This window comes from Saccharomyces paradoxus, chromosome VII, assembly GCF_002079055.1.
Source record: "Saccharomyces paradoxus chromosome VII, complete sequence".
Taxonomy (NCBI): Eukaryota; Fungi; Ascomycota; class Saccharomycetes; order Saccharomycetales; family Saccharomycetaceae; genus Saccharomyces; species Saccharomyces paradoxus.
Genome location: NC_047493.1, coordinates 893,122 through 913,409, shown reverse-complemented (window position 1 = coordinate 913,409; position 20,288 = coordinate 893,122). Strand labels below are relative to the sequence as shown.

At 37.4% G+C, this 20,288-nt stretch overlaps 8 protein-coding genes and 1 non-coding gene across 9 annotated transcripts; 5 read left to right on the top strand and 4 right to left on the bottom strand.

Moving 5' to 3' along the window:
- Nucleotides 1-504: 504 nt before the first annotated feature.
- HSV2 (phosphatidylinositol-3,5-bisphosphate binding protein HSV2) lies at nucleotides 505-1,857 on the top strand (the record flags this gene model as incomplete). The annotated part of the gene is made up of 1 exon (XM_033910666.1): nucleotides 505-1,857. One exon carries the CDS (start codon nucleotides 505-507, stop codon nucleotides 1,855-1,857), a length of 1,353 nt encoding a protein of 450 aa, XP_033766557.1.
- A 69-nt stretch (nucleotides 1,858-1,926) lies between these two features.
- On the bottom strand, nucleotides 1,927-2,820 carry PET54 (Pet54p; the record flags this gene model as incomplete). The annotated part of the gene is made up of 1 exon (XM_033910665.1): nucleotides 1,927-2,820. One exon carries the CDS (start codon nucleotides 2,818-2,820, stop codon nucleotides 1,927-1,929), a length of 894 nt encoding a protein of 297 aa, XP_033766556.1.
- A 931-nt stretch (nucleotides 2,821-3,751) lies between these two features.
- On the top strand, nucleotides 3,752-5,653 carry TOS2 (Tos2p; the record flags this gene model as incomplete). The annotated part of the gene is made up of 1 exon (XM_033910664.1): nucleotides 3,752-5,653. One exon carries the CDS (start codon nucleotides 3,752-3,754, stop codon nucleotides 5,651-5,653), a length of 1,902 nt encoding a protein of 633 aa, XP_033766555.1.
- A 257-nt stretch (nucleotides 5,654-5,910) lies between these two features.
- Nucleotides 5,911-6,735, top strand: MRPL9 (mitochondrial 54S ribosomal protein uL3m; the record flags this gene model as incomplete). The annotated part of the gene is made up of 1 exon (XM_033910663.1): nucleotides 5,911-6,735. One exon carries the CDS (start codon nucleotides 5,911-5,913, stop codon nucleotides 6,733-6,735), a length of 825 nt encoding a protein of 274 aa, XP_033766554.1.
- A 278-nt stretch (nucleotides 6,736-7,013) lies between these two features.
- On the bottom strand, nucleotides 7,014-10,268 carry CRM1 (exportin CRM1; the record flags this gene model as incomplete). Its single annotated transcript, XM_033910662.1, has 1 exon — nucleotides 7,014-10,268. The coding sequence occupies one exon, from the start codon at nucleotides 10,266-10,268 to the stop codon at nucleotides 7,014-7,016; it is 3,255 nt and encodes a 1,084-aa protein (XP_033766553.1).
- Nucleotides 10,269-11,213: 945 nt separating this feature from the next.
- SPAR_Gtrna35G lies at nucleotides 11,214-11,284 on the top strand. Its single transcript has one exon. It is a non-coding gene; the product is annotated as a tRNA-Gly (tRNA).
- A 129-nt stretch (nucleotides 11,285-11,413) lies between these two features.
- On the bottom strand, nucleotides 11,414-17,542 carry CCH1 (calcium channel protein CCH1; the record flags this gene model as incomplete). Its single annotated transcript, XM_033910661.1, has 1 exon — nucleotides 11,414-17,542. One exon carries the CDS (start codon nucleotides 17,540-17,542, stop codon nucleotides 11,414-11,416), a length of 6,129 nt encoding a protein of 2,042 aa, XP_033766552.1.
- A 240-nt stretch (nucleotides 17,543-17,782) lies between these two features.
- GPI1 (phosphatidylinositol N-acetylglucosaminyltransferase) lies at nucleotides 17,783-19,612 on the top strand (the record flags this gene model as incomplete). Its single annotated transcript, XM_033910660.1, has 1 exon — nucleotides 17,783-19,612. The coding sequence occupies one exon, from the start codon at nucleotides 17,783-17,785 to the stop codon at nucleotides 19,610-19,612; it is 1,830 nt and encodes a 609-aa protein (XP_033766551.1).
- A 122-nt stretch (nucleotides 19,613-19,734) lies between these two features.
- Nucleotides 19,735-20,067, bottom strand: RSM27 (mitochondrial 37S ribosomal protein mS33; the record flags this gene model as incomplete). The annotated part of the gene is made up of 1 exon (XM_033910659.1): nucleotides 19,735-20,067. One exon carries the CDS (start codon nucleotides 20,065-20,067, stop codon nucleotides 19,735-19,737), a length of 333 nt encoding a protein of 110 aa, XP_033766550.1.
- Nucleotides 20,068-20,288: the final 221 nt, after the last annotated feature.

Below are 20,288 nucleotides of genomic sequence, written 5' to 3'. Positions count from 1 at the left end.
TGCTGTCGAAACTCCAACACTTTATATAATCAATTGATACAGTGCTAATTCTTGAATATAAGACATCTTTCGTTAAATCTGGTGCGGCGGTTCTGCTTGACACTTTCTATTGTATTTCCGGCTGTAGCATATAGAAGCGCGGAAATACAACGGATATCCGCTTGTAAGCGGAAATATTACAAATTGTAAAGAGCCTTGGTAATAGTGTAAGAAGGGCCTTAATTGGAAAGAAAAAACAAGACCACCTTGATGATGATAGATATGTTCATATTAAATTTGTCCATCTTCGTCCTCAAGAGTTGGAGACTGCTGGCAGCGTATGGACAAAATGAAATGAAGATGGCGGAAATCACGTGACCGCCACTTCCTGGCTTGTAAAGCCAGTTGTATTATTTACCTCTATAAAAACATGTGGCGGGGTGCTATTGTTACAGAGAGAGGAAGCAGAAGAGCTGCAAGAGCAGTGGTTAATAGGAGTCAAGCATAATTATAAACAATTATCAGATGGACGTACGTCGACCCATAAGGGAGGCAGTCAACGGCAGAAGGAAACCCAAATTTTTAAGTGTTTCGTTTAACCAGGATGACTCGTGTTTCAGTGTTGCATTAGAGAATGGATTTCGTATTTTCAATACAGACCCATTGACTAGCAAGCTGTCGAAAATATTCAAGGAATCCCCGACCAATCAGTCCAGAGGTACCGGGATCGGCTACACCAGGATGCTTTATCGTACAAACTATATCGCCTTAGTTGGTGGTGGTAAACGACCAAGGCATGCTCTGAATAAGCTGATCATCTGGGATGATCTTTTGCAAAAGGAAACAATTACTCTGAAGTTCATGTCTTCCATTAAAGACGTATTTTTATCCAGAATTCATATTGTGGTAGTTTTGGAGAACACGATAGAAATCTTCCAATTTCAAACAAACCCTCAAAGAACCTGTCCCATTCTGGATATCCCCTCCAATGGATCAGTGGACTACGTAGTCTGTAGTAGCAAACATCTCCAGTCGCAGACATCATCGCACTCGCAGTCCAAGATCGTAGAAATCATTGCATTCCCATCAAGCAAATGTGTAGGTCAAATTCAGGTTGCTGATCTATCACAGATAAAGCATAATTCACAAAACCCGAAAGAATCAACACTTTTGCCCACTTCCATTATTAAAGCACATAAAAATCAGATCAAACTGATTAGATTAAACCATCAAGGCACCATGGTAGCCACATGTTCCGTGCAGGGTACACTAATAAGAATCTTCAGCACACATAACGGTACTCTGATTAAAGAATTCAGAAGAGGCATGGACAAGGCGGATATTTACGAAATGAGTTTCAGTCCCAATGGCGGCAAGTTGGCGGCATTGTCAAATAAGCAAACATTGCATATCTTCCAAATTTTTGAAACAAACAATGCAGAAACCAATTCAGTCGACCATTCTCATGTCAATGGTTCGAGTCATCCCTTGACAAATTATATACCGAAGGGCCTGTGGAGACCCAAGTATTTAGACTCTGTGTGGTCGATATGCAATGCTCACTTGAAGAACCCACTTTTTGACGCCCACAGAAATGCTAGCAGTGGTGATGCAACTCATGATGACGAGTTCTACAAGGACAGGTGTAGGATCGGTTGGTGCCAAGATATCAATAACCAAGAACAAGACGACTCGTTGGTTCTGGTGTGGCAAAACTCGGGGATATGGGAGAAATTTGTTATTTTGGAAAAGGAACAACAACAAGACTCATCGAAAACGCATTATTCATTGAACGAAAGCTTAAGGAACGAAGATACAAAATCGACGCGCGAACCCACCAGATGGGAATTGGTGAGAGAATCATGGAGGGAACTTTAACATGAATATATATAAATATATATATGTATAGAGAGATGTGTATGCATTTACGTACAAGACTCAAGTTATTCATTCGCTTAGATGTTCAATTAATACTTTGGAATCGTCAATTTCAGAGCCGATTTTGAGCGAATTCTCAACTGCATCTTCCTTTTTCGGCATGAACAATAGCTCTTTAGCCAATAGTCCATGATAGTTTCTTTTAAAGCGGTACGCATCATGAGAGTTTTCGAAAGATATAAATCGTAAATTTCTTTTCATTTCATCGTCCCAGTATATTTTGAAGCTGGATCTTATATTGTAGAACCAAAAGAAGTTCAATATATCATACGATCGTAATTCAGTGGGTAAATTCCAGACTAATACTGATTTATTTTCTATTTCTCGAACCGAATCAAGGATACTCCGCAGTCGACCAGCGTCGAATTCTTCACTAACATCAATTTTTTCGTTTAGTCCCTCAAAATATTGTTCAGGCGACTGAAATGCGTTATGTAGGTTCTTTGAATATCTTTGAAATTTTGCTAACAAGGTGGGCAAGGGTTGCGCCAATGGCATCATTCTCACCCTGACCTTGTTTATTCGTGAGTGTTTTGTTAACTTGGCATACTCGGTAAGAGAATTATAATCATTAAACAACAAGTAGTACTGATCCTTGAACTGGAAATATTTAGGGTCCCTGACTTTCATTAACTGAAAGTCAAACTCATTGGTAAATTGACCCCTGCTTTTATACAAATTCTCAGGCAAAACTGACAGAAAATCTTCCTTGACCAAATATGGATTGTAACTTCTGTATTGTAAGACTAAAGATTTCTTTCCTTGCAACTGCTGCCGGCCATTAACAGATGCTGTTTTCTCACTTACTGCGGTAGAACTTACCGACTCTACAGAACCGAGCACTCTCCCTGTGGACTTCAAATGGTCCAGCACTAACTTAATGGCCCTACTAGAAGCCTTCATATTCGTTTTACATCGATGACTAAAAGGAGTAATAGGTGGAGTCTCGCAATGCTACCCTAAACTGTCAAGTTCCTATTTTAGTTTATGGTGTTGGTATTCTCATCACGATCAACGAACGAGAAAAAAAAAAGTTGAAAATTTGCAGAAACGGAGTGTCCAGTATAAAAGGCGCATAGAAAGGCTTTTTGCTAAATATTTCTTTTCCCTTTCTACTTTTAAATATTTCTCTTATTAATTAATATTATGTTTTAAGAACTCAAGCAGCTTGACAGATTCAATGACGGAGGGAGGTCAACATCAAGAACTGTGGGACTTTTATTGCCTATAGAACTTATAACGAACATGGTTCTTGCCTTTTACCAGAACCATCCGGGTGTTGCCTCTATAGAAACAGGTAAAGCTGTCCGTTACTGCCAGCTTGCCATATTTTTTGGAAATTCTTTTGTCCTCTTTCTCAATGAGCAAAGAGGTTTTTTTTTGTCTATTTTATTTTTCTATAATTTGATTCATGAGTCCATGGAACAAGTATATAGAACTCTTGTTTCGGCATGTATATTAATTCCATAGTAGCTTTTAGTTTTATCCCCACTGCATTTTTTAGGAATCCTTAAGTAGAGAATAGATAACATAGACCGGAAATAAGGCGATAACAGAAGGGAGCGCGAAAAAAAACAAGAATGCGCTTTTAAAGTTTCGCGTTCGATACATTTCAGAGTACACTATTGGAAAGCATTCAATGCTCAATGATGACCAGTCACGTAAAGAAGCATTTGCATAAAAGAGTGAACCCTTTACTTCTCATTTCATCGGTTGTTGCCTTTATCTTAAGCTGCAATAGCATAGTAAAGTAACTTGTGCGACAGAGATATATTTCATAGTAACTGCAAGTGAGAAATCGTGCCTCCCCTTCTTTAGATGCTATAAAGCGTCCATGTTCAGTCATTATCGCCATAGAGACTATTCTTGCCAAAAAAAAGAGGTTATACCAGGCAAATCTCGCATATCACTGACAATCCTACAGAGGAGAACCGACTGCACAGGGTCGAGTTGCAATGTGTCAAAAAACTCGTCTTCTAATGTCACTGTTGCTGTGGCAGTTGCAGTGCCCATTGGTGCCATTCTTATGGTGCTATCCATCGTTTTAATAGTAGTATATAGGAGAAGCAAAAAGGAACCTTCTATGCAGGATTTAGACCCAAATTTTGAGGGTGATTTATACTATTTGCCAAAGATGAATTCTTCTATGAATTCTGCAAACTCAGAGAGCAATTCTACGGAGAAGAGGTTTATTTACGGTTCTTATGACGATTTTTTGCAGCCATCAATGGAAAACTCACAATCTTTCAAAGATTATGTGAAGCGTATCAATGAACATGCCCCCTCAGCTTATAATATTGCTTCACTGGCTTCGCAAAATAACAGCAAATTATCCTTCCCCTCCAAGCATATCGACCTTTCAAATAAGATTTCTGCCGGATCAGTAGAAAATTCTGAGATGATGGTTTTACCGCTATGCTCAAATATTGAGCCTGACCCTGGTCAAAGATGTGATAGTACATTGAATTCTGATATAAATAAAAAGCCCAGTTATAATAATGATGGTCAGCTTAAATCGCATCATACAAACTATAGTGGCCTCGAACCGCAATTTTCGAAGGAGAAGGAAGAAAATATTGACAGAATAACAAGCATTTATAACATTTACTTTGAAAAAAGTAACAGCACAACACGATCATCTGTAACATCTTCGCTACGACGTGATTCTAAACTGGACATCTCTACAAAAAAAAGTATAAATATAAACTCTCAAGACAATCTAAATGATACTACATTAGCCGAGCAGAGTCACTTCGGAAGTACAATTGTTAAAGAAATTGATTCTAATTTCACTGCTACTGAGGAATGTGACGATACAACCGAATATCTGCAAGCGCCGCCACCACAGGAGAATAAGCACATTGCATCATCAATGTACTCAGAAGTAGCGCCTAGGGACAAAATAATCCCTGAACCGTCTCTATCTCTTGCAGTCCCACCTCCCAATGCTCTTTCAACGAGAATTACCTCATCGATATATTCTGATACGGCCACTAAGGGCCATCTTCACTTTTCAAGAGCCCATCCCCCTGTACAGGTCCCTCTAAAGTGCTTGGGTAGACCAAATCTTACATCTGCTCAACAAAATTCCCTATATTTTGTAAACTGCTGTAACCAAAACAATGGCGACAATGACTACTACAATTATAATCCCTCACCGTTAGAACATCCTCAAAATTATGAGAATATCGGGGATTTGCCCATGCCAACCCAGTTCACATATTCAGTCTCTTGGCATTCATTGACGTCATTTAAAGGAAGACCAAAACCTCCAAAAACACTAAAACATGTACCTACAGCCAGGCTTAATGGGACAGCGTTGAATCCAATGGACCATCCAGAAATGTTTTACAGTTCGCCTACGAAAATATCGTCAGCAATATCTTCAACAAAACAACCTTGTGTGCCCTTTCCATACCAACTGAGACAAAGTGTTGTTATGACCAACCCATCAGATCTTTCAATGAAACTCCGCTATAAGCCCGCAGGATCCTTAAGCAATTTAATAAGAGCCCAACATCCTCCCGGTAACTCATCGACCACCACAACATCATCTTCTCTATCACAGCCACCGTCAACGTTACCAAACACAATAAATTTCCGTGTTAGTGGGTTATTGGATGACGCTGATGTTTTGCAACCTCCTAGTGTGGGAGAGATCTTACCTTTTAAAGTCTCTACAGAAGATCTAAGGAGGCAATTGGGTACATCCCATAACTACGAAATAATATCGTAACGAGAATGTGCATGTAAAAATAAAAATTCAAATTAGAAAAATGTTGTAACAATAAATAAATAATCAAAACCTAAATTAAATTTTAGATGATTCTTTTCTTTCTTTACTTGAAATGAACATCTTCTCATCATCTCTCTTTATTACGGTCGCGAGATATTTATTTCGGGTAATCCAACTGTCAATGAATTGTATTGAAAAATATATGGACGATAAAATAACAACCGGGATAAGAAAGGGCAACTCGTTGAAAACAAGGAATGACGAATACAGTCATGTCGAAGTTCCTCCAAGGATCAATATTCAGCGTATCGAAACTTCATGTCAGATACTCTTCTACTAGGCCTTTTCTAGTGGCTCCTAGTATGGCTAACAGTATAACAACCGACGCTCCACCAATTAATCACTCACCTGAACTGGCAAATGCGAGAAAATGGCTGCCAAAAAGGTGTGGTTTAATTACTCGTAAGAAGGGAATGATGCCATATTTTGATAAAGCTACTGGTGAAAGAAGCGCCGCGACTATACTAGAAGTTAATAATGTAGAAGTTATAATGCAAAGAACTCCAGAAGTCAACGGGTACTTTGCATGTCAAGTTGGGTACGGATCAAAGCACTTGTCTAAAGTAAGCAGACAAATGCTAGGCCATTTTGCTTCTAAGGTTGTCAACCCTAAAGAGCATGTGGCAGAATTTCGAGTTAAAGATGAAAAGGGATTATTACCACCTGGTACATTATTGAAGCCGTCATTTTTCAAAGAAGGGCAATATGTCGATGTTAGGTCAGTCAGCAAAGGCAAGGGATTTACGGGTGTGATGAAAAGGTATGGATTTAAGGGTCTGAGAGCATCTCACGGTACATCTATTATGCATAGACACGGTGGCTCTTACGGCCAAAACCAAGACCCAGGTAGGGTGCTGCCGGGAAGGAAAATGCCTGGTCATATGGGAAATGAAAATGTTACTATCCAAAATGTCAAAGTTTTGAAAGTTGATGATGAAAATAACGTCATTTGGGTTAAAGGTTCTGTAGCGGGACCTAAAAATACTTTCATTAAGATTCAAGATGCAATTAAAAAGATTTGATCATAAAAGCGTATAAACAATTTATTACAATCATGTACATACATTATAATATTAATTAAATGGGTTAATCACTTAACAAGAACTCTCAATAATATTTTTTACTTTTCCACGAAGTGTGCTAAATAGTATTTACTATTATATTGGAATATTGGGACTTTGAAGAACCATTTTACATATGTTATGAAATGAAAAAGAAATGAAAACCCCATGGTTATCAACTAGAGACTAGTTAAAAAGGAAAAAATACTGGAACTTCAAAGAATGAAAGGCCACAGCCGCTAATCATCAAGTTCAGAAGGTTTTAATAACCCACCAATCTTGGCAGCTTTTTCTCTTTCAAGTCTATTCTGTTCCATTAATGCGTGCTCTTTATCTTCAGCAAACAAATAATCTGTTGGATCACCTCCGACTTCTTTGATTTGCACCAAAAAGTCCCTCAAAGTACCTTTGAAGACTATTAGGTCTTTGTATTGTTTAGTTAATGCAGAGAGAAAACTTGCAATTTGTTGAGATGTTAAATGAGGGAATGCATTACTTAGCATATTAGCCAAATATTGGCTCAAGTAGACTTGATTTGAAGTCCCCTGTGGTACTTCAGCTTCTTGATATAATGGTACGGAAATCTTGTTATCGTAAACCAAAGAAATCAACTTCATTAATAACAAAGCTTGCTTAGAGAACCCGGATTTGTGGTCGGAATCGGTTAGAACAAAAAATGTTTCGCTGACAAAAATGAAGAAATAATTCTTGTGGAATTCATTTGCAAAAGGGACATTTCCCATTCTTTCGATGTTTTTCACTAAGTCCAATGCAATCTGTAAACCATTAACTTCAACATCCCTATTGTTGTGTTTGAACGCCCAGCAAATAGCGTCGACAAACAGTTTAAACGCAGCCGGAGGTAGTTCCAAGAATGCAGCAAATGATTTCTCATTAATGACCTTCAGCAACTTGTAAAACTCTACACGATGCTCTGGATATTCTGTGAAATCTTTGTTAATCATGTCCAAAGTACACTCAAACACACTCTGTAAAATTAAAATAACACCTTGTGGGATCATATGACCAACCTTCTCTACTACTGTGGTCATGCAATTTAGTACTTCGGCATCTCTTGCATCTGGAACATTGTTCATATAATCCTCCAACACGGCATTCAACAATGGTTCGACCAACACTTTAACAACATCATCCAGATTTCTGGCCTTGGATATATAGGTTTCAACAAGTTTCAGAATTTCTTTCTTGATGGTTCTCAAACCACGAACCTTTGGGGTTTTTGTAGCAATCAGACCATCTGTAGCCACCTGAGCAGAAATCATCGAAGAAACGGCTCTGTATAGTTGAAGCATATTGTAATAGATGTGACCCAATTGTGGGTAGAAATCTGCTCCCATTGAAGTACAAACAGCGACATTAGTTTTTATGATATTCGCAATGATTTTGACAGTTTCAGAATCTAACAACAATGTTGGGTTGGCAGTGGACTGTTCGACTATAGTGTCCCAAGCCATATTTGGCAGTTGCATCAAATCACTCAATAATCTATTTCTCTCCGCTACACTCCTTTCTTCAGAAATAATAATACCACAAGCCTTGTAAAATGTATGAACCTGTTGCGGCTGCAGGTCAGCAGTCGTCTTTTGGATGTCCCTGATTATTGTCTGGATGAATGGTTCAGACTCACGGGGTTGTTGAATAACAAAATGATATTTACATTTCTGAACAATTTTGATGAATGTGTCACACGCCATATCCTGAACACCCTCATGAGTTTCATGCATAAATTCAAAAAGTTTCAAAATAACTGTTCTTAGAAAATTCCAGTGAGCCTTCAAAAATCTTGGATACTGGCCCACTACGTACATAATATCCGATGCAACGACAGCCTTGTTGTCTTTGCCCCTTTTCTTAACCGTTAAATCTAGTAAATCTTTGATAACAGTAACTACGAATCTCTTCTCGGTATCTTCGCTCATTGTACCAGATATAGAACCGATCGCCCAAGATAAAGTGTTTATATTGTGCCATGACCATTCAGACCCATCAATTTGCCTTGCTAATTTACTGATCATGATTTCTTCCGTGTCAATGACATTTAAGTGGGTCAAATATACAAGAACTTCTCTTTCTGATTTGTACAATTGGATAGTGTCAGATTCTTTGACGAATTCTCTAACAATTTCTCCTTCATCATTTTCAACAACAAGGACTTCCTCTGGTCTAACCATATTTTCAATAATGACTAATCTCAACTGTGAGCAAATTTCTTCGTAAATATGTTTTTTTAATGGAAATCTTTTCATATATTCCGGATTTAGAGCGCCAGAGCCAGTTGAAATAGCCTGTGAACCGACTGACAACTGTATCAATGGGCTCATTTCGGTAGCAGGCAAACGTTGAACCTCATAAAATAAATCTGCTACTAAATTATGCCAGTAGTCCAATGTCGTCTTAAATAGCTCTCTTTCTTCGATTTTAGATAGTTGAATTAAGTATTGGTGCGCATTCAGTAATAACTCCCTCAATGATTCATCGCTTTCTAATAGAACTCTATTACGGGCCAGATATGTAGTTAAAAACATTGCTAAATCTTGTAAAAAAGATTGGTCATTGCCGTTAGCATTCGCATAAGTGGCCTTCAAATCGGCAGTAACGGGCATGACACTTGTGGCAATTTGTTGTAGAGTGTTTTGGAAAAAAAGAACAGTTTGTCTTTTTATCAAATCGTTATCTTGTGGAATTTTTAGATTTGACACCTCAGTCAAACATTTCAATGTGATGGCTCTTGTATCAGGCGATGTCATGAATTTGGTACTTAGTAGTTCCAAAATATTTGTTTCGTAAATATAACGATAAGGAATCCAATGTAAATATCTCAATAAAGATTCCAAGGTTGCTACTATTAGAGAGCTTGAAGAACCTTGTTCCAAAACTTGAAAACATAATTTAAAAATTTGTTCAAATTCTTTTGACATGGAATTTTTCAAATGTAAAGCTTTAGCTTGCGTCATTTGTTCCGCAGAAAAATCGAAGACTTCTTCAGATAGTAATTTCAAAACGATCATGTTGTTTTCGCAAACATTAGCAGAGGAACTTGAACTGCCGATTAGTTCTGGGATGAATTCTGGCCAATTTTGAGGCCATTCCTGTTTTAAAATTTGCACTAAAGTTAAATCTGACTTATTGATCAGATTCTTTTGTGTTTTAAATACTTCATCGTCTTGGCACATGGAAATGATCATACCGACAACAAAGTTCCTAATTCCAATTCTATGATCATTCGGCAACAATTTCCATTTTCTAGTGATTAGTTTATCAAGGATGGAGAGGGCAATGAATTTCGATTGAGGGTTAGTTGAGAATTGAAGAATTTGATCAGCTTTTTGCCAAGCATCTGGATTATCCTGAAATTTGGTCAAAATCTCCTGAGCTTGCTTTTGCTGGACGCCAGAACCCTGATAAAATGTGGATACCACCTGATCTAATAGGGCGATATCTAAATCGCTAGAAAAATTCAAAATTCCTTCCATAGTATTTTTTATTCTATTCTTAAAGTCGGCGAATAGTTCCGATAATGTATGAGTAAAAAAATATTAACTTCTTGTCGTAATTATATTAATCAACTTTCTTGCCTTTCACGATTCCACGCTAACGTCAATTACTGGAGGTTGTAATTAATTGAAAGAGCGAGAATAATAGAAAAGAACAGAAGAATACTTGACAATGATTGAATTTACTTCAAACAATTAAGCCAGAGAAATGAATAGGTTGAGGTTTTGAAGATATACGCCAAAGTTTCGACCGAATACCCTGCACTTAGTAATCTTTCTTGTTTTTGTTGTTGAGATAGTACTTTTTAGTGTTAATGTGGGAAGAATAAGGAAAGTCAGGGAAATCTGCGAAATTCTTTTTTTTCTTATAAAGAAAGATCATTCCCAATATTGGAACCGCCGGGTAACAATTTTGTATTGAAACTTCATAGCACATCGTTATATTAGAACAATATAATAGGAGATGATCGAAAGTAACTGGAAGCAATTCTGGTATGCATCACTATCAAGTGTTTCTTGTTGGAAAAAACAATTCTGATGTTATCTATTTAGTAGTATATTATCACATGGGGTGTAAGAGGATGACATAAAGATTGAGAAATAGTCGTTCAATCTAATGGAAGCTGAAATGCAAGAATTGATAATGTAATAGGAAAATGAATGACAACATATAAAAGGAAAGAAGATAAGGTAATAACACTATGTAGAATTATCGATTCCCTTTTGTGGATTCCTGTATCCTCGAGGAGAACTTCTAGTATATTCTGTATACCCAATATTATAGCCTTTAGTAACAATGGAATCCCAACAATTATTCAATTATTCACCCCATTCTCAGTTTCATACATGTTTTATGTCTAGGTTGGTAAATCTAGTAATGCTGAGGTATCTCATTTTGAGATACAACAAAGGCATTATAAATAAGCGCAAGTGGTTTAGTGGTAAAATCCAACGTTGCCATCGTTGGGCCCCCGGTTCGATTCCGGGCTTGCGCACTTTTTTCTTTTCTGAGATTTTTATTTTAACTTACTCTTAAGGCACACCACTCAAACATGTCAATTTGAATTACTGTTTTCTTGTTTATTTTTCTATCTATAAAGCCTCCTATGCACGCTCTTATATAATTATCTATCAATTGAATTATTTGAGCCCTGGCTACCGTCATTATCATCTATTGGTTCTTCCGTAGAGTCCATAGTGGAGTCTTGATTCATCCTCGGAGACCACATAAAATTGTTAACACCGTAATCCATTCTAGGTGTTGCGATAGGTTCCCTTTCAATAGTTCCTGGAACAGATTCCACACTTAAGTCTATATTCGAAATGTGAGACGATACTATGGGATTTTTAGTGTCCCATTCGGGTTCAATAAAGCGCTTCATCCTGCAATGGAATTTCCATCTTGTTACCACCATCTCCAAAACATCAAAATTCCTTTGGTTTTCCAAGAACTTGTCTACTTTACCCAGGATATACAGGTGATGCACATATTGATCAATACCTAGACATTCCCTTGCAGAATAAGCTGTGTAGAGAGGTATTTGCAGTAACAAGTCCGAGAACCTGATACATCCATTATAAGCATTCGTATAATGAATGCTTTGGACAAATCTCCTGTATTGTAGTTTCCTCTGTATGATCTTTGCTTTATTAATCGTGTTCAACTCTTTGTTTAATCCGATCAAATCTATCTTGACATCATATGGGTCATCTGGGTTAACCTCCATGTAGTTCTTGACTAGACTTTTTATTGTTAATCTACCTTCCCAAATCTTAAATGAAAGGGGACCATCAAAGGAATGCATTATCCTTGGGAGGTAGGACAGTTCAAGCTCACCGGTTCCATCGGTGTCAAATTTGGACCACGCTTCGATGTATTTTTTTATCTCTGATCTGTTGATGCCAGAGCGGGATCCACCGCTACGGTAAACATAACTGAAATTACCAATTATCAACGAAACAAACATATTCACAAAGATATACATGGAAATGATATTCCACGACATCAGTAGCAAATAGGCATATGTCTCTGATCCACAGTCAGTATAGTTTGAATTATTATCAGACGAGCAATAAGGCTCTGATACAGTTAGATCGGCCATGATATAATTCCAGCCCTCACCAAAACTGCATCTAAACAAAACGATCATAGATTTGATAACTGTCCTAAAGTTTATGTTATCTGTCGTATTGCTCCCTAACCTTGTTAAGCCGAAGATTTGGTTCAAAGCAATAGCATAGACCAAAAATAGAACTCCCCAAGTGTAGGTTAATGATAGAATAGGCGGTAAGCTTGCCATCGCAGTTTCTAATAGTTCAGTTAGTGTGTCATTTTGAGGAATAATAAACAAAAATATTACCAATAAGAAAAATCCCTTAACATTGTGGAACCAATAGTGAGAGGCTGGAACGTGGAATGCTACAGCATTCATGATAAATGCTATAATGATAATACTTAGTCGTATGCTATTCCATTTTTGTCTGAAATATAACCTTGGTCCTTCACCACACATGTGCAGTGCCTCTTGAATTAGGAATACACCAGTAGAAAACATAAAATAGACACCTTGATAACCTATCAAGTTTCCTGGATCGTAGCTTCGACTCAGGAGCATAATAATATGCAAATAAAGTACTACCTGTAGGAACGACGCGTAGTAGAAATTCTTTTTCTCAACTGCAAGTTGATAAAAAAATTGCCTAATTCTTGATAACTCAATTAAATTTGGAATAGCTTTTGGCTTGGCTTGAGATAAGAGTTTCTGAGATTCCAGCCATGCCTTTTCTTCGATAGTAAAGTAAGCGCTTCCTGTTGTCCTTGCTTGGTTATTTACAATGAATGAAACAAACAAGTTCAGAATGAAAACCATACTAAGAAAATTAAACAAAACCAGGAATAAAGCATTCCCTGCCGAACCCATTACCGTAGCTGGCGTACCTATTCCAGAGCTATTCATCATGTTTTCCAACAAATCTACCCACCCTTCCAATGAAATGATTTGGTATAATGAGTTGAAGGCGCTTGCGAAAGAATCCAGATGAAGATATGGTTGCTGGTAAACCCTTGGAGACATGATATCCCACTGAAAAACAGAATTTGAATATTCATTGTAACAATCTGCACGACCCAAATTTCCGTCGTTGCAAGTACCTAAGCGACCTTTGAATATACTTAAGCCCCAAACTGTAAATGGAAATAGTAAACTGAGTGAGATTAACCCAGCTTCAAATATTTTATTCAAACCATCAAACATGACTAAGTTGAATGTTTGACGCGCTGTATTACTGATTGTCAGGCATCTGAGGGCCCTCAGGGCTGTCAACCCCTTAAAAATTCTGGATAAATTTCCGTTGTTTTTTAAGTACGCAATTAAGTTAATCCACATTGAGATGAGGACGCAAAAGTCAATAAAGTTCCATGGATTCCTCAAGTAAGCATTGGGAGAATATAAAAACCCGTCAGCAACCGTTTTCACTATGAATTCAATTGAAAAAGCACCAATGAAGGCACAATCTAATGCCGAGGACCAATTCCAAGTTCCCATCTTGTGATGCATACGGTATAAGGGTGTGACGTAACATGAGCAAACAATTAGTAAAATGGTAGCAAGTGCAAAAATAAACACAAATACATCTCTTTCAATATGATGGAAATAGCTCCTTTTGTTGTATAGATCTGTACTATCTTCGAAAAATCGTGACCCATCAGTCCTTTTTCCAGTACTTGGAGGTACCAAACGTTGACAGAACTTTCGAAATCTATGCTGAGGAGAAAAGAAATAATACGAGTAATTAAATAAAGGATACTTTTTCAAATAATCTAACTTTTCATCCTCGTATTCATTCAACTCCAAAATGTAAGTTCTCCCGTTTATATCGTTCGTTTCTGTAAATACAACGTCACTATTTTTATAAAATGGATTATTAGCAAACATTCTCAACCTTTTTAATGATGGAACCCCAATTGTGAGCTTTGATAAGCCCTTTTTGAATAGGTTTTCGGACGGCGGCTCTTTGAATTCATCGGCCAGCTCCCCCATATTCTGCGCTATGTTCATGATAGCGGTTCCTCTCATAAGAAATTGTTTAAAATCTCTTGTATCTTCATTCTTATGACCTTCGAAGAATTTTTTACGGATCCTCGCAACCAAACTGGCATGCGTATATTCTTGTATCTTTTGAGGATAGACAAATTTAAGGTAGTGCTTAATTTGTTGTGGCCTTTTTTCTTCTTCTTTCACTTCCATACTTTCTGATATCAACGCAATGAAAATGTTCAAGATCACTGAGTTGGACAGGAGAAACCATATAATGAAAAACACTGAGCAAAAGAAGGCAGAAGATATGTTTGGCGAGTGTTTTTGAAGGGCGTATAAAATATCCGTCCAATTTTCAGTTGAACCTATTGTGAACAAAGATAGGAATGAATTCGGTAGTGAATACATTCCAAACGGCTGGTCTGCCATTTCCTCTGGAGGAATCACGCCTTCGAAATACACAGCCATAACTATAGCGACCAAAAAGGTGAAAAAAAAGTAAAACGAGGATAAATTCCAAATCATAACACCATTACTCAGTATTTGTTTCCATAGTTTCTTTGTTAAGTTGAAGGAAATGATCACCCTATAAAACCTTGATATGTGAAAAATGGATAGCCAGGCGTACATATGTCCTAGAACCCCTTCAACAGCCAGGCAACTAATAACCAGAGTAATAATTGATATAATAAAATCGTAAACGTAACTTGGTTTTGTTAAAAACTTCCACATATTGGGGAGATATAATACTAGCCTTGCTAGTGATTCGATGAAAAGAACAATCGAAATCCCCCTATCAGTTTTCAGGAGGATATTATTATAGTTTGTGGAAGTAGATACTTTAACAGAGGCGCGCATACCTATATCGCAAATAATAAGTATGACAAAGATAAACTCAACGTGGGAGTAAATAGTTAGTCCTTTTAGGGACCAATTTGGAAACCTTGTCTGATTTGCCTTAAGTTTGAAATATTTCCAGTAACCTGTTACTATGCGAGCAAGATAACCTGTCTTCCTAGAACCATATACGAGCTTTTTTTTTTTGTACTCCTCGTTGGCTATTTCAAAGGACGATACCAGGACTGCAATAAGTAAATTTAGTAGCCAAATAGTTAAAACAAAAATGCAAACAATAAAAAACAAACACGCAGCCATTTCATCTGAATCCATCGTGTAATACATTAAATCAGTAAAGGTATTGGCACTCATAATAACAAAAACGAGCTCCATCGAATTAACAATATTATCAAAGCTAATTCTACCGTTGTAGGGGTTGGCATTGGAGACGCACTTCGAATACTGTGGGCAAAGGAAACCTTTCGAAACAGAACCTTCAGATCCGTCCTCGTAGATATAATTTTGTCTTCGTTTTGTTACTGGATCGAGGTAACCACCACAGAACTGCATGTCATACTGGTAAGTATCGGTAGGATCTTCAGGGTTAAACCACACACATTGCCTTCGAAAAGAGCCTTGAAAAATCTGTACTCCCAAAATCCCAAAGAAAATCCAGAAGTAAACTAACATGGAGCTAACGTTTATCAACTGTGGGATACCATATTTCAAACCCCTCAGAATCGAGGGCATACCAGTATCCACATTTACAAGCCGAAGAATTCTTAATATAGCTAGAGGCTTGAATATTCTTATACCTGCTTTTGAATCATAACTTCTTATAGATAGAAACATACCTAGCCAAAAGCAGCTTGAAGATACCAGATCTATTCTATTCCACGATGATCGCGCAAACGCTCTTGGGGTACCAAAAGGCCTCTGATTTTCGTTGGAACCATAAGGTTTTGTTAGGGAAATACTCAAAGAATTTTGTTGATATTTCGTTTCTTCTCCTGGTGATATAATCCTAAATGGAATAATGAAATCTATTAGCTTTTTGCCGTACTTTTCTCTCAAATATATGTATAGTTTCATTATTCCAGATCTCTGTAATATTGATTTATATTCGCGTCCATAGGCTTTAAACATTTCAGAATCATCCCAAAATCCAAATGCAATTATTTTAGCAATATCATTGCCTGTAAAGCAAGCAGACAAAATAAAAATGAAATAATCGGTCCAGTTGGTGAAACGGTACAAAAAAACAACATTTTCAGGCTCGTACGTCCTTATCGCGAGGAGAATGGCATAAAATGTCAATAAAGTGTTGTAAAGTAACGAATACCGCCTATGCAACAAAAAACGAGCAATTTTTATTCTTAGTGGATTCGTAGGTGAAAAAACTCCAAGAGAGTGTCCATAAAGCACAAAAGGCCTTGATTCTAATTTCCTTTGAAGGGTTTCAAAATCTGGAATCTCTTCAGCATACTCAATAACTTCCGTTTGATCTTTACCTTCTTTTTGAGGTGACAAATGACGGGAAAACTTTGGGCTAGATTTCTTTCTTGAATTATTAATAGAGCCCTCTAGACCCTCGGATAAAGAACCATTTTGTGCCGGTTCTGGTGTAAGATGAATCGACCCTGGAGTAGTACTTGTTCCTACATTAGGTGTATGAACATCAGGTATGAATTCTGGTTCTTCTTCTTCTTCTCCATCTTCACCAACGACCGATTCAGTATGGCTTTTTTCTGACTTTAATTGGGGCAGCCATGTCAAACCCTCTTCGTCTATTGCGCTCTTGAACCCTTTCTGCAAATCTTCAAAATCATCCATATCGTCAGCAGCAATTAGCGATAAAACTTTTGCCGACCGTGGAGGCCTATCTGTTGAGCTTGGTGAATTGGAAACTCGCCTGCTAGATGTTCGGCTATAACTACTAAAGCTACGCCTGCGCAGCCTTTCGTCATTTAAATCAATATACTGCGAACTAGACTTGGCAGATCTTGCAGAAGGTGAGACATTACGCCGGGAAGATTCAGCGGCGCCAAATGATGCTGTTTGAAGTGAGAGTTTAGGTCTGCTCAAGTTTTCGTGACTGCTCCTTCCGATGCGAGTACGAAATATGTTAGAGATTAAGGAGTTATCTTTCCCATTTTCATTATAGCTGTCCTCTTTTTGCTCAACAGTACTGTTGCTAGTGCTCTCTGGTGGCACAATATTTAAAGCTGGTGGAATCAAAGCTTGTGGTTTTGATTCTGGACGATTACCACCTACTTCGGTATTATTCTCAACGTTTTCGGCCATTACAGCTGCATTGTCGCCAAATGGATTGGTATTCGGCTCGAATGGTTCTGTAAGCGTCCTCTTCCTCCCTTGCATGGTACCAACAATATACTCTATCTGGCAATGCGTTTTATTTCGACTTTTGTAAAGAATTATCAACCCATCATTTCATGATCTCTATCTCATCTATATTTATTTTCACCATCTAAGTGAGAACGCCGAAATGTAGAATATGAAAAAAGCCTACTAGGGTATAATCACCATAAGGAAAGAATGAAAACTCCTCTGTAGATAAGGACCTTTCGGTTTAGAGGTGGTTTCGTACAATTTAATGACATGCCAAATTATATATTCTGGCCATACGAATCCTTTTTTGAGAATTCTGCAGCTCAAGGGCCTCAGGTAGCTTTGGCAGTTTCATTCGAGAAGACACATTTTGTTGTCTTAGGTGTTTGCAGACCTCAGGATTTGGAAGAAGTAAGCATACGGCCCCCTTATTCGGTAGTAGCTACTAAGGAGAATGAAGAGGAGGGCTGGGATTACAAAGTTGCTGAGCCCTGTAATGTCCATTTTAGAATACCCAAGTTGAAGTTTATGCAATTCTATTCATCTGACCCCATCTCACTCATCATACCGGAAAAGGAGGTTGGTCTTCATAGCAGTGTTGGTGAAACCCTGAACTTTTCTAAGTTAGAGGAACATTCAAGGTATAAGAGCGATACTAAAAAATTGAGTGAAACTTTGAATATAATTAATCTTTTCCCCGCATATTGCAAGGCATTAAGTGAACTTTATCCGTTTATCCAAACCTCACAAGAAAACTCGAGGTATACTATCCTTAATCGGATTGCAGCTTGGTGTTCATCTACTTGCATTCATAAGGTTGTCGTAAAAATTGGCTTTTACCTGACATTGGTGATCTGCTCTATTGCTAGTTTCGTATCCTCGTTATTAAATTATTCACACTTTCAGTTGGTAAATTACTCGGCATTTGTCCAGCAAATAGATCTTCGCTGTCAACAAATTTGCTATTTTCCAGTACAGTATGAGCGTATTAATAAGAAGGACAACATACATAAAGCTGGCCCTATGGTAAATCAAGATAATCCTAACAGTCAATTGTTACATTCATGTACGCCTTCTAAATTCTATCCCGATTATATTTTATTGTATAACACAGTTTGGCTTATTATTAATGACATCTCATTTGGTCTAATATTGGGAGCCATACTCATAGAGAATCGAGAATTCTTGGTTTCAGCGTCCCATAGAGTGTTGAAGATTTTTTTGTATGATTCATTAAAAACGATAACTAAAACGTTAGCTAGTAATCCCTTTGGCATTAAATTAAATGCAGAACTTGCCAACTTTTTGAGCGAACTATTTCTTTGGGTGATAGAGTTTTCTTATACTGCCTTTATAAAAAAACTTATCGATCCGGAAACATTATCAACTTTGCTCACGTTAACGATATACATGATGTTTCTTGTTGGTTTTTCTTTTGCTGTTTCCCTAGCGATTGATTTTTTTGCAGTTCTAAGTTTCCCAATATATGTTTTTTATCGTATCAGCAGTAAACTATATCATTGTCAGCTGAACATTATGGCCAGTCTTTTTAACCTGTTCTGTGGCAAAAAGAGGAACGTTTTACGGAATAGGGTTGATCATAATTATTTTCAACTAGATCAGTTGTTATTGGGAACATTATTATTTATTATTCTAGTGTTCTTGACTCCCACGGTGATGGCATTCTATATGTCGTACACGGTTTTGAGAATGTTGACAATAACTATCGAAATATTTTCAGAGGCTGTGATTGCACTCATTAATCATTTTCCTTTGTTTGCATTATTACTTAGGTTAAAAGATCCCAAACGTCTACCTGGCGGTATTTCGATTGAACTCAAAACCACAGTCTCTAATAAGCATACGACACTAGAACTTCAAAACAATCCTATCCAATTTAAGAGTATGTTTAAACCATATAATTTATTGTTGGCACAAATGAGGGCGAACTATTTCTCATTTGCTACTGTACGACAGATTGTCCGAGGGGAGTCTGTAATGGTCAATAGGAATAAGTTGTATTATGTTCTTTATTCTTCATTGCCTAGTAAGCCATTAAGTGCAAGGGATTTATACAAAAGGCTAACCATTCAGACATGAGGTTTCTTTTAGAAGCAAAGTAGAATTTCTTGCTTCGGCTATTTGTTAATTTTATTATATTTTTGTATGTACATGAAGTGAGTTTCTACATAATGAATATTTTTTTAGTAAAGGTAGTACAATCATTTTTTTTTCTTGCCCTTCCCCTTTGCAGCTGCAGCTGCATCCTTCTTCATCTTTTTCGGAGCACCTTTACCACGACGTTTCTTTGCTTCTACCATAAATAATCGATACTGCTCCTCAAGATCTACAAATTCGATATCAGGATATAATGTCTTTAAATGCCTGAACTTCAGGATGTCCGGATTGCCGTAATAGGCTGCCACTGAAGGGCCCTTTAGTCGCGCATTGAGAATCTTAGAACCGCTTCTTATACCAGTTGGGTTGAAATTCTGATCAAATATCTTGGCAGATAACTCTGCTATTTTTAAAAGTCTTGCCTTAGGTACGTTCATTGAAGGTCTTAGGATATGCTTATTCACGCAATCACTACCCTCACTTCGCTGAGTAGGTCAAAATAAGGAGCTGTCCTTCATGACAATAAGTCTTACATGGTCCAGAAGTTCGGCTTATTACCTTTCTTTTCTGTGTTAGATCACTATATACGCTATGTGTAGATGAGGTTTTATCTTCATCCTTGTCACAATAGCTAATTACTCTCAATTGATTAAGCAAC